The 25,652-nt window shown below is 42.7% G+C and overlaps 1 protein-coding gene across 2 annotated transcripts in view; it reads right to left on the bottom strand.

Annotated features, from left to right (window-relative positions):
- The window catches only part of SLC22A23 (solute carrier family 22 member 23), a 104,923-nt gene that overhangs the window by 60,211 nt on the left and 19,060 nt on the right, over positions 1-25,652 (bottom strand). For both annotated transcript variants that reach the window (XM_058812345.1, XM_058812353.1), the window contains exon 3: positions 21,313-21,467. In XM_058812345.1, the coding sequence (XP_058668328.1) occupies positions 21,313-21,467 (155 nt within the window). The remainder of the gene's footprint in view (positions 1-21,312; positions 21,468-25,652) is intronic.

Genomic DNA, 25,652 nt, shown 5'->3' with positions numbered 1-25,652 from the left:
CGGAGACGTCCCCAAGCACAGTCTCAAACACAGGCAGCTGCACAATGCTTTTCACAGCATTCAGATACAGCACTCCAGCTAAACAAAGGCTCTCTTGTGCTGCTACTGCATGGCCTGAAATGGGGTGAAAAGAGCATGTCATGCAATATGCCAGGAAATGGGGTGACAAGAGCATGCCAGGAAGTTAGGGAGAGGCATAAGGGGGTAGGAAAGCAGAGGAATGCAGCCAGATGAGGGGGAACAACAGGCAACCTGGATCGAGCTGCCTCCTCCTCCTCCTGACAGCTTGGTTTGAGTGAAATACCCACAAAGCACAGCAGCTTCCTCCCCTCTCTGCATTCCTGAAAAGCTGTAACACAGCTAGAAGGGCCTTCACAGTACCATGGGCTCTGTGGTGCTCCTCCTAAGAGATCTCCCACTCCTCCAGGGCCAGGGAACAAGCAGGCAGCAACCAAAGAGCAGCATCTCTTCCTGCTTCTGTCCAGAGGGCAAGGGAGGCAAAGATAAAGCAAACCTTTCAAGTCTCATTTGTAGGGTAATAAAATTATAACCCTCTGTTTGCCCAGGACCATTGATTGTCAAGGCAGATAGTTTCACCCAGCAATTAACCTTCCCAAATAAATCCATGCAGAAACAACACAGCAAAAAAAAAAAAAAAAAGAGTAAAGTTTATAGACTGCAGTAACATCCACCCTGAATCCTTCTCTTCTTAAAAAAGAAAGTCTGTGGGCCTAAATGCAACAAGAAATATTGATGACAACCTACAATCCTCCCAGACATAACTAGCAGTCTCATTTTATTCAATTATGAGGTCATGGAGATTTCTTTCTACACTTCACCAGCTTTTGCTATGGGGGAAAAAAAATAAAAGCAGCAGAAACCTCATGGGTGAAGCCCACATTAAATTATCTTGGCTTCTTGGACTCCTTTGGCTTCAAATAAACAAAATCGTTGCCTAGGGACAAAGTTTGACACCTGCACTCATGGCACTCCAGGGCAGTTTCAATACAAGTGAGAAACCTGATTGAAACAACCACTGCAGTGACCTGAGAAACAAACACTGTCCAGAGAGAACTGCTTAATTAGGTCTATCCACACTCTTACTGAGAAAATGTTGTCCCATGTCCATAAAGTAAGCATTTCCAGACCACTGAAATGGTAATCCTTCAGTGCTAGCTCTGCCCTTCCACCAACCCAAAACTTGCTTTACTTTGTTCTGCTGTCAGTTAACCAAAAATTAGTACAATAATCTCCTACAGCACACTCTGTTATCACAAACCAGCATTGATCCCTGCAAGTAAAACCCTCATGTTTTGCAGGAAGACAAAATATTAATTGCATATGTGCAAGAGATAGCCCTTACTATCTGCCATGGATGGGGCAGAGTGCACTTCTGGGCTGCAAACCAAGGTTTCTGAGACCTCAATTAGCCTTTGGTGCCCCAAAACCAACTGTTGTATTGCTTTGCCTAAACCATCCTGACTATATCAAAGAGAGGTAATTCCATGGAAAACACTGGCCAGTTTCCAAGACAAATAAATAGTTATAAGCTGAGAACAGCTCAAATACTAATTACAGACAATATCAAGTTGTGTGGTGCATGTGGAGTAGACAGGGGGAATGGATAAAGTCCCTAATGTGAAGGGAAGCAGGAAGGGACACCCTATTACCCCTACAATGCAGATGAACTACAGCCAGGGCAGCATAAAAATAATAGTTTGTTGTTTCAAAACAAACCTCTTGAGAATCCATGGATACTGTACACGGAACTGGCTCCCTGAGAGAAGCTGTGTCGAATCCCAGCACAAAGTCATCCTCTTCAGCCCCTGGGAGGACGACTTGAGCCTGTGCTAACCAACTCACATCACCAACACAACTAAACTGTGAGCTATTAGGGCTTTGTTCTCATTTTATACAACTATTCCTTACAGAAAGCTAAATTTCAGAGAATGAAATTAGTAATCACTGTTTATAATGTAAAATCCACATGGCTTTACAACAAAAAACCAGTATTTCTGATGGTTTAAAGTGTCACTGCTACAGCAACCGACCCAGCTAAATTGTATAACATTGCAAATCTAGAAATTTGTGTGCTCAACCACAGTTAAAATAAAAATAGGAATGTTGTATTTCTATGACTGCCATGGGAATGGCAATGACTTTGTTCTGATGGGGCACCCTTGCATTAGAGGCAGATATTCTGCTGGTGACTGACAGAAACGAGGAAAGAAGCACTTCAGATTGAAAAACAGTACCAGTGTTCCTCCCAGCCATCAGTTGCAGCCAGTGCTCCTTGTGTGTGCAGCTACAGCAGCTCCACAGGGAACAAAGCAGCACAGGCCTGCTTTAAGGGAAAACTTGCCCACCAGTGAGGCTGTAGAACCTGTACAACCATGTTGTTCCATTACTTCTAGACAGCCTGTACAGCATCATTTGGAGACTGAAGAATGCCCTAACTGAATTAAAAACAGTTCAATGAGGCAGAAAACCATAACATTTTGCCTCTGGAAACCTGGATTAAAACCATGGCTTCAGCCATGAAGGTAAACATCATGGCCTGCTGGTACAAATAGGGAAAAAACACAATCCACCAAGGAAGATTCTGCTCAGATGCAATTGGAAGAGCTGAAGAGGCCTTCAGAATTCAAGCTCTGTATATAGAAAAAAAATCAAGTGCAAACACAACAGGAAAGGGATCTATTCAAAAGGCTTATATGGGCCACTAAGTCACTCCATATACTAGCTGAAAACAAGTCTTGTTAAAAATCAGGACTCCACATTTTCATCTCTCTTTCCAGTGTTTCAGAAATACATGACAGAGTCAGAATCCTGTTATTACTTGTGTCTATCCTAAGTTTCCTTGTCCTTCCCTCTCCCCAGTGCACAGATGCAGCTTCAGCAGCTCCTATTTTCATTTCTTCTGCTTCATGCACTCTCCCACAGAGATATCCCTCTATTCATAGTTAGGAGGGCTTGCATAACTGGCTGCCCCAAAGCAATTGCCTTCAATAAAACACTTCCTTCTTAGAAGCAAAAAAGCAACCTTGAGATGAGTGTGCTGCCTCTGTCACTCTCCACACTTCTGTTATCCCACATCCCAGCCTCACTTCTCTTCTTCCCATTATCACAGGGATCAGAAATACATCAAGCATACCTTAAAGGATAAAAGATGTTTTCCTTCATCCCATCTTGCCTAGCAGGATGGTCAACACACAGATGGAGGGATATTCTTCCTGAATGACACATTGCAGCATGTACAACATGCAATCCATGGCAGGCATAATTTACATTTGATGGAAATCAGAATGGTGAACAGGGCAGAGCATGGCACACAGTACTGATTCCCCAATTAACAGAAGCAAGAGCTCCTCATTTCAGAGAATTCCATCAGGAAACATAATGGGATCTTCACAAGCAAATGGGAGCAGCTGAGCATCCTGCTTCACCCCACTTTCACTGTAACAGACATTATATACTAATTCTACACCAATGAGACAGGAGAGAAAAAACACAAAGTACACAGGCACCAAAAAACTGCAGTGCCTGCTGACAGGTCCTTGTAACATCTCACCAAGCAAGGTCTTTCCCAAGAAAGCACAGAAAGGCCCTGAACTGACCCAGTCATTGGCATGGGGGAAGGAGTTTATCCCATAGGCAGCAAGATTTGAGTTTAAAGGCACACATTTCCCCACTCCTAGCTGGGGACAGACATTCAACAGCCCTTTCAGTCACGCACATGCCTTCTTTCATTGCCTAGTTCAGAGAAACCTGCCATTTACCATTGCTAGTTGCTAATGCACCAGCCCTCCAAGCTAATGTAGAAGAGATTTGTAGAACAGCACTGCAGATTTTATGTCTGAACCTGGCAGCAGAGAGGGATTAAAATGCTTTCTATGAAGACATAGGAACACACGATCAAGGATGGAACAAGCCCCCTGCAGCAGACTCTTGTGGCACCACTTAGCTTTCAGGACAAGGTGGTAGACATGGGGATGTTAAGAGTGCATTAATCCCAGGCAAAAAGCCTGCAGCTTCCAAAGGGCAGATTAATTATTAAACCAGCAGCAATAAAAATATTCAGCAGCTCAGAGACATATACCTATATTATAGACAGATAAGAGTGGCAATAACCTTGAACTTCAATTTGTAGATTCACTTCCCCTTCCCTGTGGATAGCAACAGTTATATTTTCTAAATTGTTCTTACAAAGGGAAATTGATGAAAATGGCGGTTTAAATTGGGTAAGAGGCACCGTGTACACAGCAGTAGCATTTTCCTGCATCTTTCTATCTTCTCTCCTGTCAGCATCCATAAGTATAGAGTATGTTTGCTTCCCTGACCAACAAACCAAAAGAGGGACCATGAACATGATTAAGGGCTTTAAAGTATACCTATTTTTCCTTTAAAATAATTGGGATGGCAAATACTGGGATATAAGAGATTAGGCCTGTTGGAGTTTGAAGAGACCCTCCTTATCATCCTTGCCTTTCTAAAGTCAGGTTAGTCACTAGAACACCCGAAACTCAGATATTCAGAAGAGGGATGGGCACACGTGCCCTCAAGACAAGGTAGTTTTGGGGTTGCTGGTATGTACATGCAAAGATCACCCAGTATTGTGAGAGAAAGCAGAGCATATTCTGGGTTTGAATGAAGAATAGTTGTTATCAGCTGACAGGAATTAAGTTTCACCTCAGCGTATTCAATGCAACTGAACTCCAAACCACCCATTTATAGATAGGAAATGCAGAAAAGCAAAAATAATGTTTTACAGTGTTTGGCTGTGAGTCATTGAGTTGAGCAACTCCAGCTAGCAGTATTCAACATGGTTAAATGGAAATGTTGGTAGGGAAGCTGGAGTCTCAGCAATTTCTCAACAGATTAATTTACTTATTGTCTCTCAAAGAGAGGAGCTTGAAGTCTCTAATGCGTGTATCACTATATGCTGAGTATTAAATAGGAGAGGACAAACAATGGCCAAGCTGGCTGTCCTCCAGTTAATCATCCTGCTTTGACTCAGATTCATCTGCGAGCTGCTGTTGAAAACCAATTGCTTGTTTAATGGGGCAGAAGGATGAAATAAATTTCAATATGCATCTCTAAAGTGTCCCTCTTATGTAAAAGTGCTGCCTGAGGGAGTAAGAGACATATACATTTCCTTCTGCTTGGGCCAGTTTCATTTCCAATTTGCTATCCCGACAGGTACCAAGTTCTAAAATGATGTGGAGAAAGAAGCTGCAGCTGAATGCAAACCACCTCTCCTTGGTTCTCAAGACACAGACAGAACTTCTCCAGGGAGGTGACAGCCATGCACCCAAGTGAGATTAGTTAACACTGACTCATCAGGTGTTTCATTAAGGAGCTGTGTCAAGGAAGAAACCAAGAGTGCAGTGAGCAATGCTAACGCCCTGGGGAGAAGTGGTGGCTGCTGGGGTGGAGGACATTTCAGGGACAGACAGCACTGGCACGGCTGGGAAAGTCAGCCCAGGCCTGTCTCCAAACAGCAAAAGCCATTAAGTGGCACTGCCTGGAAATTAGGATCAACAGTAATGCAGAAACACACTTACACATTATGTGCTTTTGGTCAAGTGAGGAGCATTCAAACCAGATCAAAACGGACTTGCTGGCTGCAGGGCATCCCATAATCTTTTTCCATACCAACATTTAAAGGCAATAGCATCATTTGGGACTTAACCTTTTTTTCCACTTCTTTTTTAAACAAGAAAATTTCCCTAAGCTGAGAAATAATTCAGTTTTACATTCTAATTTGGAAATTACAAGTTAGAATGTAAAAGCATTAAAAGAGAATCCAGGACTTTTGATTTTACCATTGTGCTTTTTTTATGATTTTATGACAGAACATCCACACATGCATAATTTATGTGACCCTTTGCTAACATAAACCAGAAACCAAAAATTTCTACTGCTTTAGGAAAGCATAAGACAGACCAGTCTGGACTAGAGGTCAAAACACCACCTCCGCAACCCACCCACATGCTCCTTGTGCTTTCCAGCCACATTCCATTAGTCTGTGGCTATCATACAAGGAAACATTCTTGTGTCACACATGCCTGTGTACTCGCTGACCAGGCACTGCACAGCATGCATATCAATTTTATCATCACATGAATAAATAAGTTTGCGCTGTGCTTTTTCACTACACTATTTTAAGGGGATAAGGTACATAAAAAGACTAAATGCTTCCAACTCCTGGCAAAAAGACAGAATAGAAATGAAGAAAATGCCAACGCCAGCACTTGGGAATTTGTTTTCAGTAAATTCCAGTGGTGTGTAGGACACCAGGAATGATACCTGCAGATTTGGGGAGCAGCTGCCTCTCCCACCAAATGTCCATGCTGCACACAAGTATCAAATCACAACATACTGAGCTGGAAATCACCCACAAGGATGGAGCCCAACTCAGTGCTGTACAGGACATCCCCCAGAGTCAGATCTTGTGTCTGTCCCAGGCCAGTCTGGATTGCAGTGTCTTCTGAAAGCCACTCTGGTCACTAAGGACTTGATGAAGAGGAAGAGATATGAAGGAATTGCCTGGGAGACTATGCCAACAATAGATCATACCTGCTGTCTGTCTGGGACAGGGAGTTTCTATCCCATGAGAAATTTTAATATTTTGACATCTGCTTTTACCGAATTTGTCCTTGTTGCTTAAGGATTCCCATGACACAACAGACTAGTTTGGCAAGGAAAGAATCTGCAATGAAAACGTGATCCAAGAATCCAGACATGAGGAATAAAATGCACATAGCATTTAAAAGCAACACATTATTGCATTTGAAAATAACACATTATCTCCAGAGACCACAGACATTAAATGTGATCCAAAACAGAACATCCATGGTTTTTCCAGCACAGGGAGATGCTAGAGAAGCCAAATATTTTCTGTAGAATGTTTCTATCACAATAGAGTACAGTTTTCAAAGAAGAAATGTGTGTTATATGTGTATACATATGCAATCTTTCCTTCCTCTATGACACATCCTCCCATATTTCCTTTTAGTGCTTCATCATGTGCCTTTTACCTGTTTGCTGCCATTCACTCACTCATCTATCTTTGCTAGGTCTGCTCCTAGTGTTCCAGAATTCCAAATGAAAAAAAGACCACAACTTGCCACTAAAAACAGCTCAGTGAGAGTCACTTCCTATCCCTGACCTTTCCATGGGAGGGTGGTCAGCTCAGCTGCAATCCATACATGCACTATTCCTCAGCCATCATTTCTTTAACTTCCTTTAGGGGCGTCCAAAGACTGTAGCCATGTCAGACAAGGTTGTGTGATGCCAATAGAAAATTTTACACTTCAAGAATTCAATTTTCCTCACAGAAGGGTGCTCTGATTTTTTCCCTTTTGATTTTGCTCCACCTGAAGTGTACTCTGCAGTACACAAGAAACTCGAAGTATAGCTCACCCTGAACACAGAGACATTGTGGTATGAGAAGGAAAGAGCATGCTACTGATTATGGTTCCCTTATTCCCAATTCCACTGCTATTGCAAACACACAATAATCCTAGGGTGGATCTGTCAAAAAAACACAGAAACAGACAGTGTGGGAGTAATATTTCGAGAAGTATTTTTGATTTATTTTGATTAAGCCACATCACCTTGCACAATTGATTTTGAGTGCAGCTACAGAACCAGCCAAATTGGCAAAATTCAGGAGGTGTCAACACGTGGCAGAAAATTCTGACACTGGCAGTGTTTTTTGAGAGCTGTAATGTATGGCTACACTATTGTTCAATTTTCAGATTTAGCTTCAGGAGATAATGCTGGTCAGGATGCAGTTTGTCACCCCATCACAAAAGTCCACCTCCCAGCACTCTCACCTCCCCTGACATTTACTTCCAACATTTGCATATATTTGCTGCCTAAGTTGATATTTCAACAAAAGAGCAGGAAATCTGCTCCACAAATTGAATTTTTGTTAATTTGTTGGCTGGATTATGTGGCTGAACTAAGCCAGTAGAGAGGGAGCAGATGCAGAGGGGAATGCAGGTGAGCAAGGCTGCTGCTCCCTGCACCAGCAGCTGCTGGGATTCCCCCAGGCTGGGAGTTTAGGAGCAGTGACAGGAATGCAGACACATTTCTGCTACAGGGTGAGCACATTAACAGGAATATCCTGTTAACAGCTATATCCAATAATTACTGAGCATTGGTATCTTAAGAGCATCACAGTTCCTGTGCAGAAAGACTTTTCCTTAAGGACCTTCAGGGGAGCACCAGCACTCTGAGGAATGGGCCCATGGCCACCCAGAGCCGCAGCACAGTGACAGCACCTCTCTGCACAGGTGCCTGTGCTGAGGCAGGACTGGGCTGTTCCAGAGGCACATGTGCTGCTGCCAGGATCTCCAGGTACAGACAACATGCAATGGCTTTGCCAACCGCATCCTGCTCCCATCCTCATTCACCAGTTTGCAGAACAAACAGGAAATGGAACTTGCAACAAATTGTATGTTTAGGTTATCTAAATGTGTGATAATTTTACATTTACTGTTAAGTGAAATGAAACCTAATGAATTTTACACTGAGGGCCTGTCTTGAAATTGTCTCAAGGTTTAGATTTCAAAAGTACCAAATTTCATACCAAAATTTCATACCAATTTCACATTGTACAAGTGTGACTGCCTGCAGTCTATTACAAAAATCAGCTTAAATATTGTTTGCTTTGGCATTTAGCCTTCTTGCAGTAGTAGCTTTAATTTAAGTCACTAAAATTCTGTTTGAAATTAGAATTGTGCATAACATTTTGCAGACCAGTATTACAATTCAAAATCATCAGGAAAAACTTGTTTTCAGATAAATCTTAGTGAATACTCCTAATACATCATAACAAGTGGTGTAGCGTACGTTTCTCATAGATGTCTTCTCCAAAGAATAAGCACTATTTCATTCCACTGTTGAGAAAGTGAAACTCACTTTTCAGTAAGTAGTTTTCAGTACGGCCATTTATAAAAAAACAAACAGGAGACACATCTGAAGCCTAAACATATAAATCCAGAAACTTCCTTTTGTATTTCCTACTTCACACAGTACATTTTAAAATAGAAATGAGCATGCTGCATGACATTCTCAGGCAGCCACCTAACTAGCAATCAAAAATCAATTCAGAAGACAGAAATAATAAATTAAAAAAACAATAGAAAACAACAAAACCCCCAAACCACAAAAACCAAAATCAAACCAAACAAGCAAAACCAAAACCATCGCAAACTTTGACAATCCCAAAGACTTTGAAAACGTTCTAAGTAAAAGACCAAGGTTATAGGAGCTTGACAGATAATTCAGTACAGAGAACATCTTTCAGCATCTTTATTCTAGACACAAACATCATCATCTCGGCCCCCCCAGTTCAAGACCTAACCTTTCTAATCCCAAAGCAAAAAAATAAAATTTAGTCTCATTGAAGGGTAAAATTTACTGAGTAAAACAGATGGGACAGCAACAAAATGATCCTTTCAAGCAACTCTTTACAGTACTGAAATATGAGATTGATGGTCTGCATTTCTGCTCTCCAAGGTTAGCACTGCCAAGTTCATGATCAAGATGTTTTGGTCTGAATCACAGATTTTTCATTGTCATCAGTAGACTGAAGGGTTTTATTAATTCACTAATTTGGATGTTGCCAAGAAAAGCCAGCCAGAAAAGTGGATATCTCATAACTAGGGCCTGATCATATTTGGTTCTCCAACTGAGCTTCAGAAGTTTTCAATAAATCCAAAGCCAGGCTTCTCACTGTGAAAGCTTAAATAAATAAAGTTAAAGCCATACAGATCTCTGTAAATTATTTTTCAGAATTGCTTTTCTCTGCTGCCAGTTTATCTGCTCTTCTCGAATTTAGTCAGTGCTTAGAAAAGGTGGAAGGACTTTCATCTGCTACTCCTTCAAAGACAGCTATCCTGAAAGAAACATCAACCTGTCCAAGACATATGTTTCTCAACGTATTAGACCTGCTGTCTCTGCCAAGATGCAATTAAACTATGTCTAATTTTCGAGAAGCCCACAAGAAATAAGTTTTAAATCCCACATTTGAGAATGACCCCCACTGAATTAAGTCAAGCTTCACCATGACTTGCAACAGACTAATCTGTTTACACCAAGGGAATTTCCTGACCCGAGGTTGCTGCAGTAAGCTTGCAGGAATTGATTCATTTGCACTTCAAGCAAGCCACAAGGGCTCTTAAACTGCTCCTACAGCAGGGCATTATGGCAAGGCAAATTTATACCATGGCACTTGCAGTCTCTCCTCTCTCCTTGACTCCCCAGGCACTTGGTCCTTCTCTCCACCTTTGCCTATGCTTATTCCACCCTGCAGTGAGCTTTTGGGATGAGAAAGACCAGGGGAAAACTGACTTAAAACCAAACAAAACAACCAAAATCAGGTGTTTTCTGCTTGTTTACACTGCTGAATCAGTAGGACCAGCAGTAGGTGGGAAGACCAGCCAGGACAGGATGGACATTCCCAGAACAGACAGAGCCAGGTCAGCTTAGGCTGTCCCTGAGCAGCTGCCAGGTTCTCCTGCAGGGCAACAGCTCCAGGCAGCTCCTCCTGCACTGTCATTTTGAGATTTTAACTACTCCCAGAATCAGGGCAGAAAGGATCAGACACATAAACAAAAGGCCCTGTCCTGCTTGGACAGGCAGGTGTGTTATTTCTCCCAGAAGCCTCTCACTCCTGAGGTATTCCACCTGCACAGCACTGCTGTGGGCAGAGCCACACTGCAGCTGCTGGCTGGCACCTGGGCAGCACTGGGCAAGCAGGACATGCTTCTGTGGCCTGAAGGAGGGATGGAGATTGTAGGCAAATACAAGTATCCTAGTCAGAAGTCAAATCCAAAGCTGTCCTGGCAGGAAAAAGCAATGGTATGCCCAATGCAAATCCCACCAGGTACTGAAAACCAGGATCCCAGCAAAGGACAGCACCAAGGCAGCAGTGCTGCTCACATCCACACATGCCAGCATGACGTGCTGCCAGCTTTGTCTGGCCATTTTTTTTTTTGTTTCCAAAACTGCTAGGGCACAAAATATTTAATTGCTGCTATTTTCTTCATTGGATTGGAGCAGATTCCTTATTTTAGAAAAATATCTGTCACATTGTCTTTTATCACAGCATGAGAGAGGAGGCAGTTGTGGTACATTCTGTATAGTCTGGGGTTCATTTTCCTCTTTGGGTCATGCATTAGCTATTCCCCTCTGCTTTGGCACATGTTACTAACCCTAGACCCATATGAAACACTTATCCTCAGGGAAAGACCACCATTAAAGAAAAGGTCAGGAAGGGAGGAAAGGCACCTGCATGAAGGCTTTTTTTTATTGAAATAAAACATTCAGTTAAAAAGGATGAAGTCTGTCTCCTGCAGAATTCAAATCTATCAGGTTAAAGGTTTGCAAGATGCAGAGCGGATTTTGCATATTTTCTTCCAGACTTAGCACAGACACAAAAGGAAAAAAAAAGCAGAATGGGAAAACTGATTGGACAGAATGGGACAACGGCTGATCCATTATTCTAAACTCACAAATGACACCTGAAAAGACTCATATGAGTACAGTCAAGGTTGATGTAATCAAAGCTTCTCCTGCCCACATTCCAAAGCATTGGAGCTCAGTAATTGGGTTTCTCCGTTGTACAGATACAAGAGAAACAATTTTTTTTTCAACAGATGACAAACACTGACAGTTTTATTTATTTATTTAACTTTCAAAGCAGAGTCATTTTTAATGGATCTATAATTCAAAAGCTCTTTAATTAATTTTCCTCAAGCTTCCTAGAAAGACAGATTTGGCTTTCTACATTGAAAAACAAGTCAGTCAAGTTCTAGGCAAAGAACCCCAACCAAACCTTTCAAAGTCAAAGCTAAAAATGAAACAAAAAATGGGAAGCTATTAGGAATACTGGTTGCAATTTTACCACATAAACTACTTCCAGCATTACACAGTTTTTAAGCTGCTCTTATTTTTCCTTCCTGCCTTCAATCCATTTTTGTTTGCTATAATAATAGCATAAAACCCCACAGAAATTCTTCCTTTATATTGCTTTTTGCCTCACCACATTATTGATCCTGCTTCCTGTGCTTTTTTTGTTACTTTACTTTCTTCTGACTCTGTTAATCGAGTGCTCCATATCCAGGAGACAGCTACAGTGCCCACAAGTACAAGAACTGAAATCTGAGTGGAAGCAGCAGTGGAACTGGAAAAAGTCCCTGCAGAGCTGGCAGGCTGACACTTTGTTCCTTCTGGACAGCAGTTTCACATCAAGCAGAAGTCTCTACGGATCCATTTACTTATTTATTTTGGACAACAACGCTGGTCCTTAAATATCTGTTGAACTCAGCGCCTCATAGAGAAAATGCCCTCCTCGCTTCCCCAGGGAATTAATCTCAAGTGTCTGGATAACATTAAATAACCTATCTATGTCTTAGTACCAGGGCACACAGGCTCTCCAGTCTGCATTTTTAACAAAATCACAATTCCAGTGCACAGTGCTCCAGCAGAGCTTGCCTTCCTCCACTGCACCACGGCACTTCGCATATCCCAGTCGAGCTGAGGCATGCGCAAACACTGCTCTCCCCTGCTGCTTCTGCCAGAGATTATTCTCCTCAGAGAATAAACAACAGCAGAATGAAATGTATGTCCTTAACCTAGTGCATTGATTATGTGAGCTAAGCACTGATAGAGATGTATTTGCACTTAAATCCTGACTGCAAGGGAGGGGGCTGAGGCATCACTGTACAAGAGAGTGGTCTCTGCCGTGGAACTAGGGCAGAAAGCTGGAAGGAGAGACCACAAGAATTGTCAGCCTGCCAAGAATTCCTCCAAGCACTAGCCAGAGAGAAATGCTGGGACATCCAGGAGCTGGAGACATCACCCAGAGAGGTGCAAGAACACGGATCCAACCGGATCCATTTCTGATGCAAGTACTGGATTGTGCTTTCTTCCACAGTTCAGTACAGGCACTTCATCAAGGACAGCTATACTTCCAAGCCACTGAACCTTCTTCAAACACCCTTTTTCTCTAGTATACTGTCTGGGCTTTTTTACCAGGCCTAAATTCAATAATTATTGCAAGAAAAGTTGAAAGATTTCATACTGAATGTATAGGTGACTAAAGCAGACAAACAGCTGATATATCCAAAACTGGAGTAGTGCAAAGATTTGCACATCATCCATTAGACTTCAGTAAACTGATTTCTTCTCTCACAATTCATACCATAACCAGAATTCAAAGAATGTGAACAAACAAGTTTCCAAGATATTAGCAAGCACTTAGGTCTTAACTTATCTCTAAAAACTACAAAAGTGTCTGTACAAGTCATTTAAGAAGGGACCAGATGTTCTCAAAAGCCAACAGCATAGCTCATAATGTTAGATCCATCAATAATTGCAGCATATAACTTATGAACAAATTCATTCACAATGCTACATCAAGGAGTTTTCTTTTAAAAAAAAGGAAAAATGAGTGATACAAGGACTGGTATGGTGTGGTCTGTATGATAAATTCTGTTCACTGTCAACAAATAAAATGAAGAATTAAAACAAAAGTGAACTTTTTATTGTATCTGACTAAATAATACACACTTGCAGAATTACTGCAATGAGCACTGCCTGCAAATTTCATGCTTTGAGTTAAATTTAATTAACTTGAACTAGTAAAAATCCCACAGGGTTATATTATTTGTAAGTGAGAAAATAGGAGTCATGTCTGCATGACTAGGGATGGGAATTTGTCTAGCCTTGTTTAATTATGGTTCCCCTTGAAAGACACATAAATATTTATGTGAATTTGTGCACTGACATTTGTTGCTGGACTTGAGCAAAGTCACTACAGATAACTTCTAAATGCACCTTCTACATAGACATGGCTTTTCCTCTATGCACATCCTGTTGCTATAACGTGGCTTTTTTTCCTGACAAGCTAACCTGTAGGGGTAGGCAGGAAAGGGAAGGAAAGCAGTGTTCATTCCTAGGTGATTTATGAACCTATGCATCCTTCCTTCTGCAGCAGAAAGTTGGCACACGCACATACAAAAAAAATGTGCATGTGTCTGTGCTCTCACTGGAAGAAGCATCTGGGGGAAAAACAAATCCAACCCTGAATGCTGCCTGTCTTAAGTACAACTCCTGAGAATGTCACTGCTCCTCTCATTTCCAACACCAGCCCATCCTGTTTTCAAGTGCTGCCAAATGCCAGGACACAGATGAGGAACAGGGCAACTAAAACTCCATAAGCCAACAGTCCCAGCACAACGGGCTTTATATGTACAACTTCTCTCTGATACTCTCTGCAAAAATTTTAGTTTCTTGGTAGGAAAAATTAGTAAGATTTGAAAAGCCAAAGTCACCTGGACATGGCCTGCATGGATGGATGCATATGTGTTGCAGGAAGATTTTACTACTAGCTACCCTACACAACACAGAACATGAGCTTGGATCCATGTAGCAAGAAAAAGCCATTTAGCAGCTGTCTTACAGCAAGAGGGGAAAAAACCCAACAAACCAGCAGAGGGAACAGACACTTCACAATTTATTCTTACAGTGAATAACACCACTTCAGCTGGGTCAAAGAGTTGCAAGTAAAAGGCAACTTTTTGGATTTAACGATCCATTTTAAACACTCCCTTAAAGTGTAGTCATTAGTTGTGTGAGCAGATGAGACAATGCAAAGGAATTTGGAAGAGGAAGAGAAAAGCCTCTCTCATTTCCTTTCAGTGGCAGCAAGCTTTCAGCTTTATGAATCTATTTGACATTGCTCAGAATAAAAAAGAAAAAAATTTAAAAATCCCTAGAAGTGTAATTATAGTTCTGAACAGTTTCAAGTGGCATGACAGAAGGTAAGATTTTGCAGACCGAGCATACCCAGAGTGTTGGAGCTGCTCTGGAACAATTAGAAGACAGACTTTAAATGGTAAAAATGCAAGCTGTGTTCTGAGCCGGGGAAATTGCAAGTGTACTCTAATCTCATCTGATTGTCATCATCACAAGTGTAACAACTGCAGTGTTCTATCTTAATTACATTCACAATTGACCAGTCATACAAAAAGAACCTCAAATAAAATTAATTCCTTAGGCTTTTTGTCACATTGACAACACACAAGAGTTTCAGCAACTGAAATGGAAAAATTGATTAAAATTACATTTGCTGTAATATCTGCATCAAGAAAACATGCTCTAACCTTCCAAGGAGCTTTAGAAAGAGCCCACTTTTATTCTCCTTTGGCATACTTGGAGAATTTGTATAAATTAATTCTAAGTGGGCTGCCTTCAATGCTACACTTTTTCAAGGATTCAGGATAACATGTTAGCAATGCTTCAAGGGCACCTCTGCTCCAGAAGACTGTGTAGGGGTTAAAATAAGGATGAGGGTCCCCTCTGCCCTAATGGCAGACACTGTGTCCCTCAAAGGGCCTATACCCACTCTGACCATCAGAAAGGGAAGGAAATTCAGCAGAAGTACTGAGGAAAAACAGACAAACAGACCATTATGAGTTGTGATTTGACTACAGCGAGGGAAGCAGTGTAGAACAGGAAGATTTATACTTATAAGGAGAGTGCTGTAATTCCAATAACCTTTTCCACTCTTGCATAAATTGAGCCCCCAGGCACTTGATAAAAGGCATGCACAGCACTTTTTTTGAGCAGCTGGAGAGCTCCTACTGCATACTATTTTTTTTTTTTTAACAGCTCTCCCACAGAGCTATCGAAAATTGTAGCAGTGCTGTTTCCAGAAAATCACATCCCGGCTCAGTGATAGAACAGCCCGTGGTGGCTCTACAAACAAAGTGGTTCTGTATCATTTAACAATTAATGGTCACTTTAAGGTGAGCCAGTTAAAATGTTTCGTTCAGTGGATCCTTCTGTGATCACTCCTACCAGATCTGCCTCGAGTGACTCAGACAAAGGCAGGCTGGTTACATAAACAGAAGGTAGGTGGCTTAACAACCTTGATCTTATCACAGACCTGTCAGTGGAGAGAACTGCACGTTACTGCAGAGCTAACTCACATGTCAATACACTGGAAAGGAATCAGATGTTTTCCACATCCTACAATTTGGGAATGCTTTGCAGAGTTATTTATTGAGCCAGTTCAGTTTACACAGAACAGCTTCAGAGGCTGCTGTTTCCAGTGCTTCACCTGCCTTGCCAAGGCCATGCTTGCTACTGAAGAGTCATGAGAGGAAAACAGAGAATGAAATCAATTATAAACTTGGAATGCTTCAGGATTTCAGAGCCTATATACTTTTGAAAAATAAAGGAGGAAAAAAAAAAAACCACACACATAAATCTCACTCTTTCTATTAACACCTGACTGGAAGCAAAAGTATTTTAAAAATCTGACATCACTGCAGCTCAACACTCAGAGCTGCTCCATTTTGGCACTTGCTCATTCTTCAGTCAGTGGTAAACTTTCTAGCACTCTGCTTTAGCTTTCCAGGACACACGTTTAAAAAAAAAAAATCTTAAGAAGCCACATTTAGCCTTTCAGATCACTGCCTGTGCAATCTGCAGGAGTAACAGGTTAGAATGACCTAGCTATAAATGAGAAAGATGCATCAGCGCTGGACATCCTCACTGGTCTGAAAGCTTTTGCCAAGCTTCCACAGGCTTTTGAAACACAACCTATGATTTTCAACAGTGTTTCTACCTTTTTTCTCCCAACAGTGAAAGAGAAGAAACATGCCCACTCATTCTGCTACTATGCATCAGAGGGACATCCCTGCTTCCTTGCTCCAACCTTAGATGTCATCTTCTTTCTAACAAAGCTATTTCCAGAGCTTATTTACCAGTTCATTCAAGTCTAGACTTTCTAATTTTGCAGCATAATCTGTAGCTCAGTCACCCATGAAACTGCTGAACAGCCTGCAATTGTGTGCAAATCCACACCGGGGCTGGTGCTGCCTGAGCTCAGGTACAGTCATTAGCAACAGCATACAGCTCTTCAATGGGAAGCTCTTTAAACCTGCCAGGAGCATTTGCCTGAAAAATATCTCTTCACTTCCCCTCCTTCCCCTTAAATAGTTTAATTAATACCAAAGTCCTAGCTTTGGCTCCAGAAAGTGACAAAATCAGGGATCCTGGCCGTGAAACAGATACAGCTTAAGACACCAACAGCTGGAAGGAAAGGCTTTTGTCTTTGCTCATTTAATGGCCCTGCCCAGTGTGAGCCCCCAGTCCCACTCTATCCCCCAGGCTCAGGCAGCAGCAGAGACACTGTGCCCAGCAGATCTCCCAAAGGAAGCAGGGGACGAGACCAGAGGGCACAATCCACTGACATTGGCACCCTTGGTGATCTCTGGAGGGAAGGTGGATGGCTTGCCTGGCAGAGGGCTCAGGCAGATGCTGGCACCAGCCTGACTTGGGCAGCAGTATGTGAGAGGAGAGGGGGTGAAGGGGGAACTCCTGTCCTCAGCCATGAGAGCTCTGGTGTCAGCTGATGGCAAGGAGCCCTAAGGAAGGGAGCTGTGCTGAGCCAGCCAAAGCATCTGCCCTTCCCCACAGGCACCCAAGAAAGGGCAGCTCTGTGCTCAGGGCAGTGACCCAGTGAGATGAAAGTGACCCAGATGCAACACCCTCCCCACCCTCAAAGTAATCAGATTTGCTCTCTCCCATGACTTCCACATTTGCTGAGTGTACTTGGACCCACGTGAGTTGCAACAGCAAGCAGAGCTATCTGCAGTAAGACTGGCATGCCTGGCTGCTGCTGCAAATACACAGATTCCAGCAGAGGCATTACTCAGGCACCCGTGACCCTGCTCAGGGCTCCCACACCTCTTCCTCTCCCTCTCAGCCTGTCCAAAGGACAATTCTTCTCAGGGCCATCTTAGGGCTTTCCCCTCAATGGGTAAAGTCAAACCTCCTGTCCTTTGGCTGGGCAGCAGGGTGTGGCACCATGCATGCATCTGAGCTAACAGGGGCACAATGCCCATCCTTCCTCTCTGGATATGCACACAGCAACAAATACCAGATAGAAGGCACCCCGAGAAAAAAACAACTTTTCTCCTGCCTTCTCTTAACCTGTCTTTCTCCAGTCTGTACTCTCTTCTACATTTAGCTGCTGGGCAGGCCATACATGCCCCCCAAGCCACATGGCCAGAGCACTCCTCTTCATCCCTTCTCCATTTCTCTCTCCAGGATATTTTGCCAATGGTCCCAGCACCCTCCTCCAGCAAGAGGTGGCCCATTACTGCAGAAATCTGCTAAGCAAGGATGGTGGGGGACCCACCCAGCATAGCACAGCAGGCAGCACCTGCTCTGTGCATCACATTGCTGCTGAGCGTGGCATATTGGGAGACACTGAAGCCTCCTGGGAAGAGCTCACTAAGGATTCTTCTTGGTCCCTGGCCATACAAGGTGTGTGCTAACTGCTGAGAAGCACAGGAACCCATGAAGACTGGTAGGAAAACCCGTTTCCAGGCAGGAAAACACTTCTGGAAGACAGTAAATGCTCCTCCTGCTCCACATCAGCATGAAAGAAAAGCCTTTCAAAGCTGTATGTGTTTGCTCAGTGGAATAGGATCTGCTGCATTTCATTCTCCTGGATGATGCAAGGACTCACAGCAGCCAGGAGGGGAAAGTCCTGGGCTCATTGCTCCTCTGCTTCCCCCTCTCACAGCAAGCACCATCACCTGCACAAAGCCTGTCTCTTCCTGCAGCTTCACTGAAAATTTCACCTGAAACACCTCTTCCAACAAAACTTTGGCAGCTGCAGGCAAAATTTCAGTTTAACAAATCAACATCCCAAGGTAGTTCCCTCAGATAAGCCCTGAGCAGCTCCAGGCAAGAGGAGGCTGTACTTGCAGGCCATGAGAGGTGAGCTCAGCACAGCACTGAGGAAAACCCATAGAGGAGCACAGCAGCTCCATGCTGTCCCTCCATGGAAGGCAGGGCTCGTCGCTGGCACACTCTGCACCATGGATAACACACTAGGCTATGAAGAAGTGTGTGGTTTGGATGGTGAAGGCAAGTCAATCTCAGCAGCTCTGTGTTCTAAAGACAGCACTTTGGTGCTCTTCTCACTCCCAAAGCATCCTGAACTGTTATTTACAATTTCCCCGAGGCATGCCATAAATCCAAGCACAACTAGCAAGCTCAACACAGTGTAAAAGGATCCCAGAGGCAGACTAATTACCATTGCAGGCTATGCAACCCTATGCAGTTTTCTTCTGCACAGTAGCTTTGGAATTTTTGGCTAATGGCTGCCACTAACAGGTCAAACTTGCCACTTTCTATTGTTCTGTTCAGGGCAGCCAGCTGGGAGTTCAGGGGCAACAAATCTCCAGGGGAAGAAATCAAGGCCATTAAGGGAAAGGGAAGAGAAGCTATGAATCATAAGAGTACTTCACACACTTTTCTGATACCAGCAGGAAAGACAGTAGGAAGTAAAGACTGAGAGGAAGCCTAAGAGATTATATGTCAACTAAAACCAAAACCACCACCAAACAGAAAACCCTACAACTCCCATTCTCTTGAGACTTTAGGGGTTACTTCTCTCCAAGCACTCTATACCAAGGTGAAAACTTCCTTTTTGTTTACATTATTTAATACAGTAAAGACTCACTCCCCTCATCTCTCGAAACAGAAGGTCAGAAGATTTATCAGAGGCGCAGGTGCTGCATCTTTCACATTTTCTCACCCCCACAGAAGTGTGCCAATGTTTAGCCTGCAGCTAATTTCACACAGATCTCTCCTAACACCTACTAGCTCTGTTTAGGCATTGTCTATCCAGACAGCAGTGGTTATAGCAAACACCTGAATTTTAGAGGGGGTGGGGATAAAAGAGCAGACTCAAATCATTGCTTTGGACCAAGTAGTGCATGAAGCAACCAGAATATGCCATTTTCTGAATGAAAGCCTGGGCTGATAAGCTATTGTCTGGTCTAAAGCAACATTTACGCTTTTTCACTTCAATCATAAAAATGTCCAGAATCAAACTTCTACTTAGTCAGCATTTCCCCATGAAAATCATCAGTAGCAATCTCTTAAAAGTTAGAAAAAAAACCCTAATCAAATAAGACAAACTAACATGCTCCATCTGGGCTGTGAAAAATCCTGACAAGCTGATTATCCAGCTCAACATCACACTGGTAATCGCTGAAGCCCATGGGAACCACACAGGTTAAATTACTTCTCAATAAAAGTGTAATGTCTTCAGTGGTAGTTTCATTTTTTGGTGTAAGATTCTCACTATAGATTAAATGAACAAACGCAAGAGAATTTTAAAAATCAAGTATCTTGGGTACCATATCAGGTATAACAGTGAAGTGCAATACAGAACCAACTCTTGTCTGTTGCAGTCAGGCCTCTTTCCCCATGGCACAGACCAAAAATAAAACAAAAACTGTGGAACTTAACACTACGAAATACTCTGTGCAAAGTAAGGATACTGTGCTAAATCTCGATGGGTTAGATACCATCCACAATAGGAAGTAAATAAAATTTTATGAAGATCTGTACAGCAACTTCCAGGATATAATTAGATAATACTTTTCCAGAGCCATAATAAGGAGGAGAAAATTTTGTGTTTTCTTTGGTTGTGGTGTTACCTGTTAATTACAAACAGCCAAGGAAGCAGAAGATGCTCTCTGGAACCTATCCAAGGGACATAGATAGGCTGGTGGCATTGTGGATGCACTCTCCAAAGGCAAGGCCTCCAGAGGGGGTTTTCAAGTGTTCTGGCCACAAGTTTACTACTCAGTTCAGATAGGAGCATGTAGGTATTTCTTACAAGCTTTCCCTCAAGTTTCTCTCAGAGATTGCTTTCCTCCTCATGAAACAGACAAAAACAACATCCAAACAAAACCCAAAATCGCCCAACCAAAAAATAAAGAGAATTGATAAAAGGATTTCAGAGTCTTCTAACATATTTTTGCTGTAACTTTACAATCTTGATGCAGGGACACAGGATATTTCTGCAAGTAATAGAGGAAGTTCTGAAAAAGTGCCAGAGTACAAACTGCTAGAGGCAGACAAAGTGGTCAGTCTCCCACTGAGCTCAATACTGCAGGGTGAAATCTACTCCCATTATACATTATGGCTATGACCCAGGTAACTTCTAGGTTTAAAAAACAACAGACAAACCCAAACCACCTTCTAACTTCTAAAATGAACTCTGAGACAGCTTCACAGACTGCTTTGTAGCAACCTAAATAGACAGCTGCAAAAATCCTCCTTAGAAAAATGTGGGCTAAATTTTTTGCAATCAATATGATTCAGGTTTGATCTGCTTGAACAAAAGCAGGAAGCCAGAGAGCAGCAAAGCCCATACTCAATAAAACCCATTTGTATGGGCAGTGAAGGAATACTCACGCAGCGCGTACAGGGAGAGGACTATTCCAGCCAGGCAAAATCCCTCGAAAAACCTGAGTGTGCTGAACATGGTCACATTCACTGAGAGTGCCACAGTCAGTCCAAATATCAAAATGAATATGACAGAGAAGAGCAGTACAGGCCGTCGACCAACCCTGAAAGCAAGGAAGTATGGAGAAACAGTGTTAAAAGCCAGGATGGACATAATGCTGGATCATTAAAACTGGCAAAGAGGGGAACAAGTCAGGCAATCCCTTCCAAATATTGCTACCCATTTTTAACATTTGTTCCATTCTTCTCCTTTTTTTTCTTACTAAATCCCAGATTTCTCTGCCAGCTTTGCATTGACAAGTCCATCTCAGAAAGGATTAAACACGTTGTATTGGTGCTTGATTTAACCAGCCTTTTCGAACAACAAAGATAAACCTAGGAACTACTGTAAGCCCAGAAATAAGTCCTTTGGAGATGGAAATCAACTTCTCAGAGTTCTCTGTAGTAGCACAGAAGGACATATTATATATTTCATGGCATAATGTATTTTTTGCTGCAGAGGTTTCCTCTTCCCAAGAGACATGTGCTTTTCAGTCTCATCTACAAGAGCAGCCAGCTCAGAAAACTACTTTTCTTGGTCTCATTTGTTGAGGAGAAGCCTAACAAACATGGACTGAACACAAAACAGGGCTCAGGTCACTCCACTGAGCCTCAGAGAGTAAATAATATAACTCACAGGAAAATTGTGAGCTCCAAGCCCCTCCACTTTGTGCCCTCATAGCTGTTGGAGAGACCCACAAAACCAGCCTGACTGGAGGGTAGGGTGAGGAATAAATCACTTCAAAAACCACTAGAGGTAACAGGGGCAGAGGACTTGCAGCCCTCCTTTGCAGCTGCAAGCTGTAGTTGCATGTATTGGTACAGTGCTGACGAGGAGGAAGAGTTATGCTACCACTGGATGTGGGGGCAGCCACTGCAGAATTTGGTGCTTTCATGTCCAAGGAACATGGCATTTTTAACATCTCTTTTTCTTATGCTTAGTGTTTATAATTCCCTTTTCTCTCCCCTCCTTCTATGCAAGGAGAATGATATGAAGCACCAGAGCACATGGCTATTTTTAAGCAAGAATTGGATCATTATGTGGAGATTTCCAAAATTTTTCAACTTGTCAACTCCCACAAGTTTTCCAGTGGAACTGAGGATCCCTTTTAGTCAGCTCCATATGCCATTTTCACAAAGAATACATGAACTTGCTTTTCGTAGGCAGCTTTCACAGACCCATTCAAAGCAGACTGTCAGCTGCAAGCCAGCCATCAGGTTGAATGTCAGCACAATAAAGAGCATTTAAATCTCACAACTCAGTCCAGTTTCACATGCTGTAGCATTTCTATTCAATTATTTCAGCAGATTGTCACCAGCAGTTATAAAATACATTATACATATGCATTCACAATTAGAACTTTGGATTTTGCAGTACTTAAAATAAAATAAGGAGTGAAGGGCTGAAAAAGAGACATCATTATAATTTTGTGCATTTTGGGAACTGGAAGAGTGGACCAGTCATCAGTCAGGCTTTTCCAAAGTCACATCTAAGAAAATGTTGTCATGACTCCTTGCACGAAAACAGGTTTATTATTATTTTCAGCTATAGTATCACCTGTGAGGCCCCTCAAAGATTTAACTGGCTGGCATTAGTCATTCAAAGCTTTTAAAACACAACCAACATGAAGCTGAAGGAAGCAAGGTCAAATCAGGCTGCTCTCCATCAGGGAACAAGCACAGCCCACTGGCAGGTGAGCTGCAGTGGGGCAGAGGGTGGGAACACAGCAGCACTGACTCTGTGATGCACAGCACACTGGGGGCATGCTGGACATAGGGAGTGGCTGCTGCCTGTGCTTCAGATTTTGCATTTACGGAACACAGCCCTTGGGCAGGGAGGGGAAATACCTCATGTAAAACCTTGAATACAGAAAAAAAACCCCTATGAACTTAGTGTTATCAGCTATCTGCACAGGCTTTTGCAGCCCCATTTTTGTTATGCCAAGCTGTAATTCATACCAATTAGTATTTGTGGAAGTGTTTTGCAGATGAAAGGCATTATGCAAACACTCAGAATTAGGAACTTAATTCTCATCACAAGCCTGACCTGCCATTCCCTGATGTTGATTGAAAAAGACCTCATGCTTGGCATACTTCAGTTCCCTTCTTCCCCTCCTCCCACCCCTTGTACTCAAGGTTACCCATCATTAGGACACAGAAGTTCTTCTACCATTATACAAGTGACACAAATGAATGGTTGCTGCTAATGAAAAAAAAAATCAGAAAATCCAAGAGCCTCTTGAGCCCATAAAAGCCAACTGAGGCCAGAAAGTCCCTCTAAAAAGAGGCATTTCCTCACAAGCACAAACCTAGTCATCTTCTTCACCAAGGCATGCAGCACACTTCTCAAAAAACTGAAGCTTCAGGGCAGCTATCAGCCATATATTTGGTGATCCAGCAGTGTTTTGACAGGATGGTGTCTCAGAGCATAAAAAAGCGCCTTTTATATGCAGACAGAATTATCTGTCTAACAGTACATGGAAATGCTTGTGAGAAATTAAACCATACACAATTTCCCTGGAAAAACAGCCCCAGGATGCTATCTGCTATCTGCCATCCAAACTGTTCCAGAGAGAGATTACTGTAGCATGGAAGTCTCCACCTACAGTGCACGCTGCTATCTAGATCAAATGCTAAATGCTGCCTGCACAGGTAAATAACCAGGGATACAAAGCAACCCCAGGCTTTTGAAGAATCTGCAGCCCCCACACGGTATGATAAGCAAATACATCAAAAAGATATTCCTGATGTCGGAGTTGCCCTGCAGGGGGAGAGTGACTGGGCTGAGGAGAAGAGCTGCTCTTCCCACACTCCTACACATGTCACCCTGAGATAACCAAGCTTTGCTCTCACTGCTGGTCAAGTTGCCCTTCCCATGCCATTCTTTGCAGGCCCTCTCTTGCCTTTGGGACTGGAACTACTCAGAGGCTCCAAAAAGCATCAGAGCAGGAGCAAAGCAGGGGCACTACAGGGCAACGAGAGGTACAGACCTACTGTCTCTCTTGGTGCTACATGAACACCGTGCCCACCTGCTCCAGGAGGAAACTTTCCACACAAACCTCAACAGGCTCTGTCCAGAGCAGACAGAATTGCCAGCAGCACTCTCTGCCTGTGGAACAAGTGACTTATTCAGGCACTGGACACAGCTGGCCTTCCCACAGCTGAGCATGTTTGCAGACCTTCCTCCTATAGATTTTCCTCACAGAGCTGTCCCAGTGTGCACACCTACTGTGTTTTGAGCATGGAGCACTCAGTTTACTTAGCAAATTGCCTTAATACACTCTATGCTTTGGCCTCATTCAGCTTTAAAAGCTTCTTTCAAAGAGGAAAACAAAGCCCCTAATGGCACAAAAACCCCAAAACATCTTCTAATTATCTGAACTGGAGAGTGCTATATAAATGAAATGAAAACAGAATTTGAATTTTTATAACACATTTTATGCATTACTCTGTTTAATCTCCCTGGTTCTTCCTTGGGAGTGACATCTTTTTTCCTTAATTTTCTCTTTCTATCAGGTACAATCTGTACAACCCCACACTTTAGCAGAAATTCAAGCTGTGATTAAATAGCAAATTAAATTCCATTTGGGTCTACTTTTACCAGCCCCAAATGCTACTGCTAAACAGCAAAAAACTTATTGAGCACAGGAGTTCTGCTGTGTCAGGGGCATCAGCTGGCAATGTGGACTAAACAGGAGTATGAGGACCAGCTTTGGTGGCAGCAAACCATGTCCATTCTAGTCATCCACAAAAGGGTCACTGTTCCCTCCAGCCACCAAGTTACCCTTTTTCTCCTTTGCACCACAGCTGGAAACCAACTCTCCTAAATTCACTAGGCATTTCTAGATATTTGAAAATCAGGGTAATTTTATGCTGCATTAGCTCAGCTAAGCAGCTTGCAGAGGGGTCCAACAAGCTCATGTGGCAGCACAAAGTACACACTGGGGACAGAAATGGATGGAAACACAGGATGCTCCTTTTGGTGGCACAGAGCTATTAAATCTGCTTACTGCAGTTCTCTCTCCAAGCCAGTGCCTTAGGCAACAAGTCGTTCACTTATTTGTGGCTTATTTGTCAATTATAGCAGCACTTTCCTAACTTGGTAATAAGTCTGCTTTCTCTTCACTGATTCCATTTTAGGAAAGCCAAGCAAGATCCCTCATTCATTCCCCCTCTATACTTTCTATGGGTTCTTGGAGCCCCATTTTACTGGGGTATTTTAATCAAATTCAACTGTATTTCATGCATGT

This window comes from Ammospiza caudacuta, chromosome 1 (assembly GCF_027887145.1).
Source record: "Ammospiza caudacuta isolate bAmmCau1 chromosome 1, bAmmCau1.pri, whole genome shotgun sequence".
In the NCBI taxonomy this organism is placed as follows: Eukaryota; Metazoa; Chordata; class Aves; order Passeriformes; family Passerellidae; genus Ammospiza; species Ammospiza caudacuta.
This window is presented reverse-complemented; position numbering and strand designations above follow the sequence as displayed.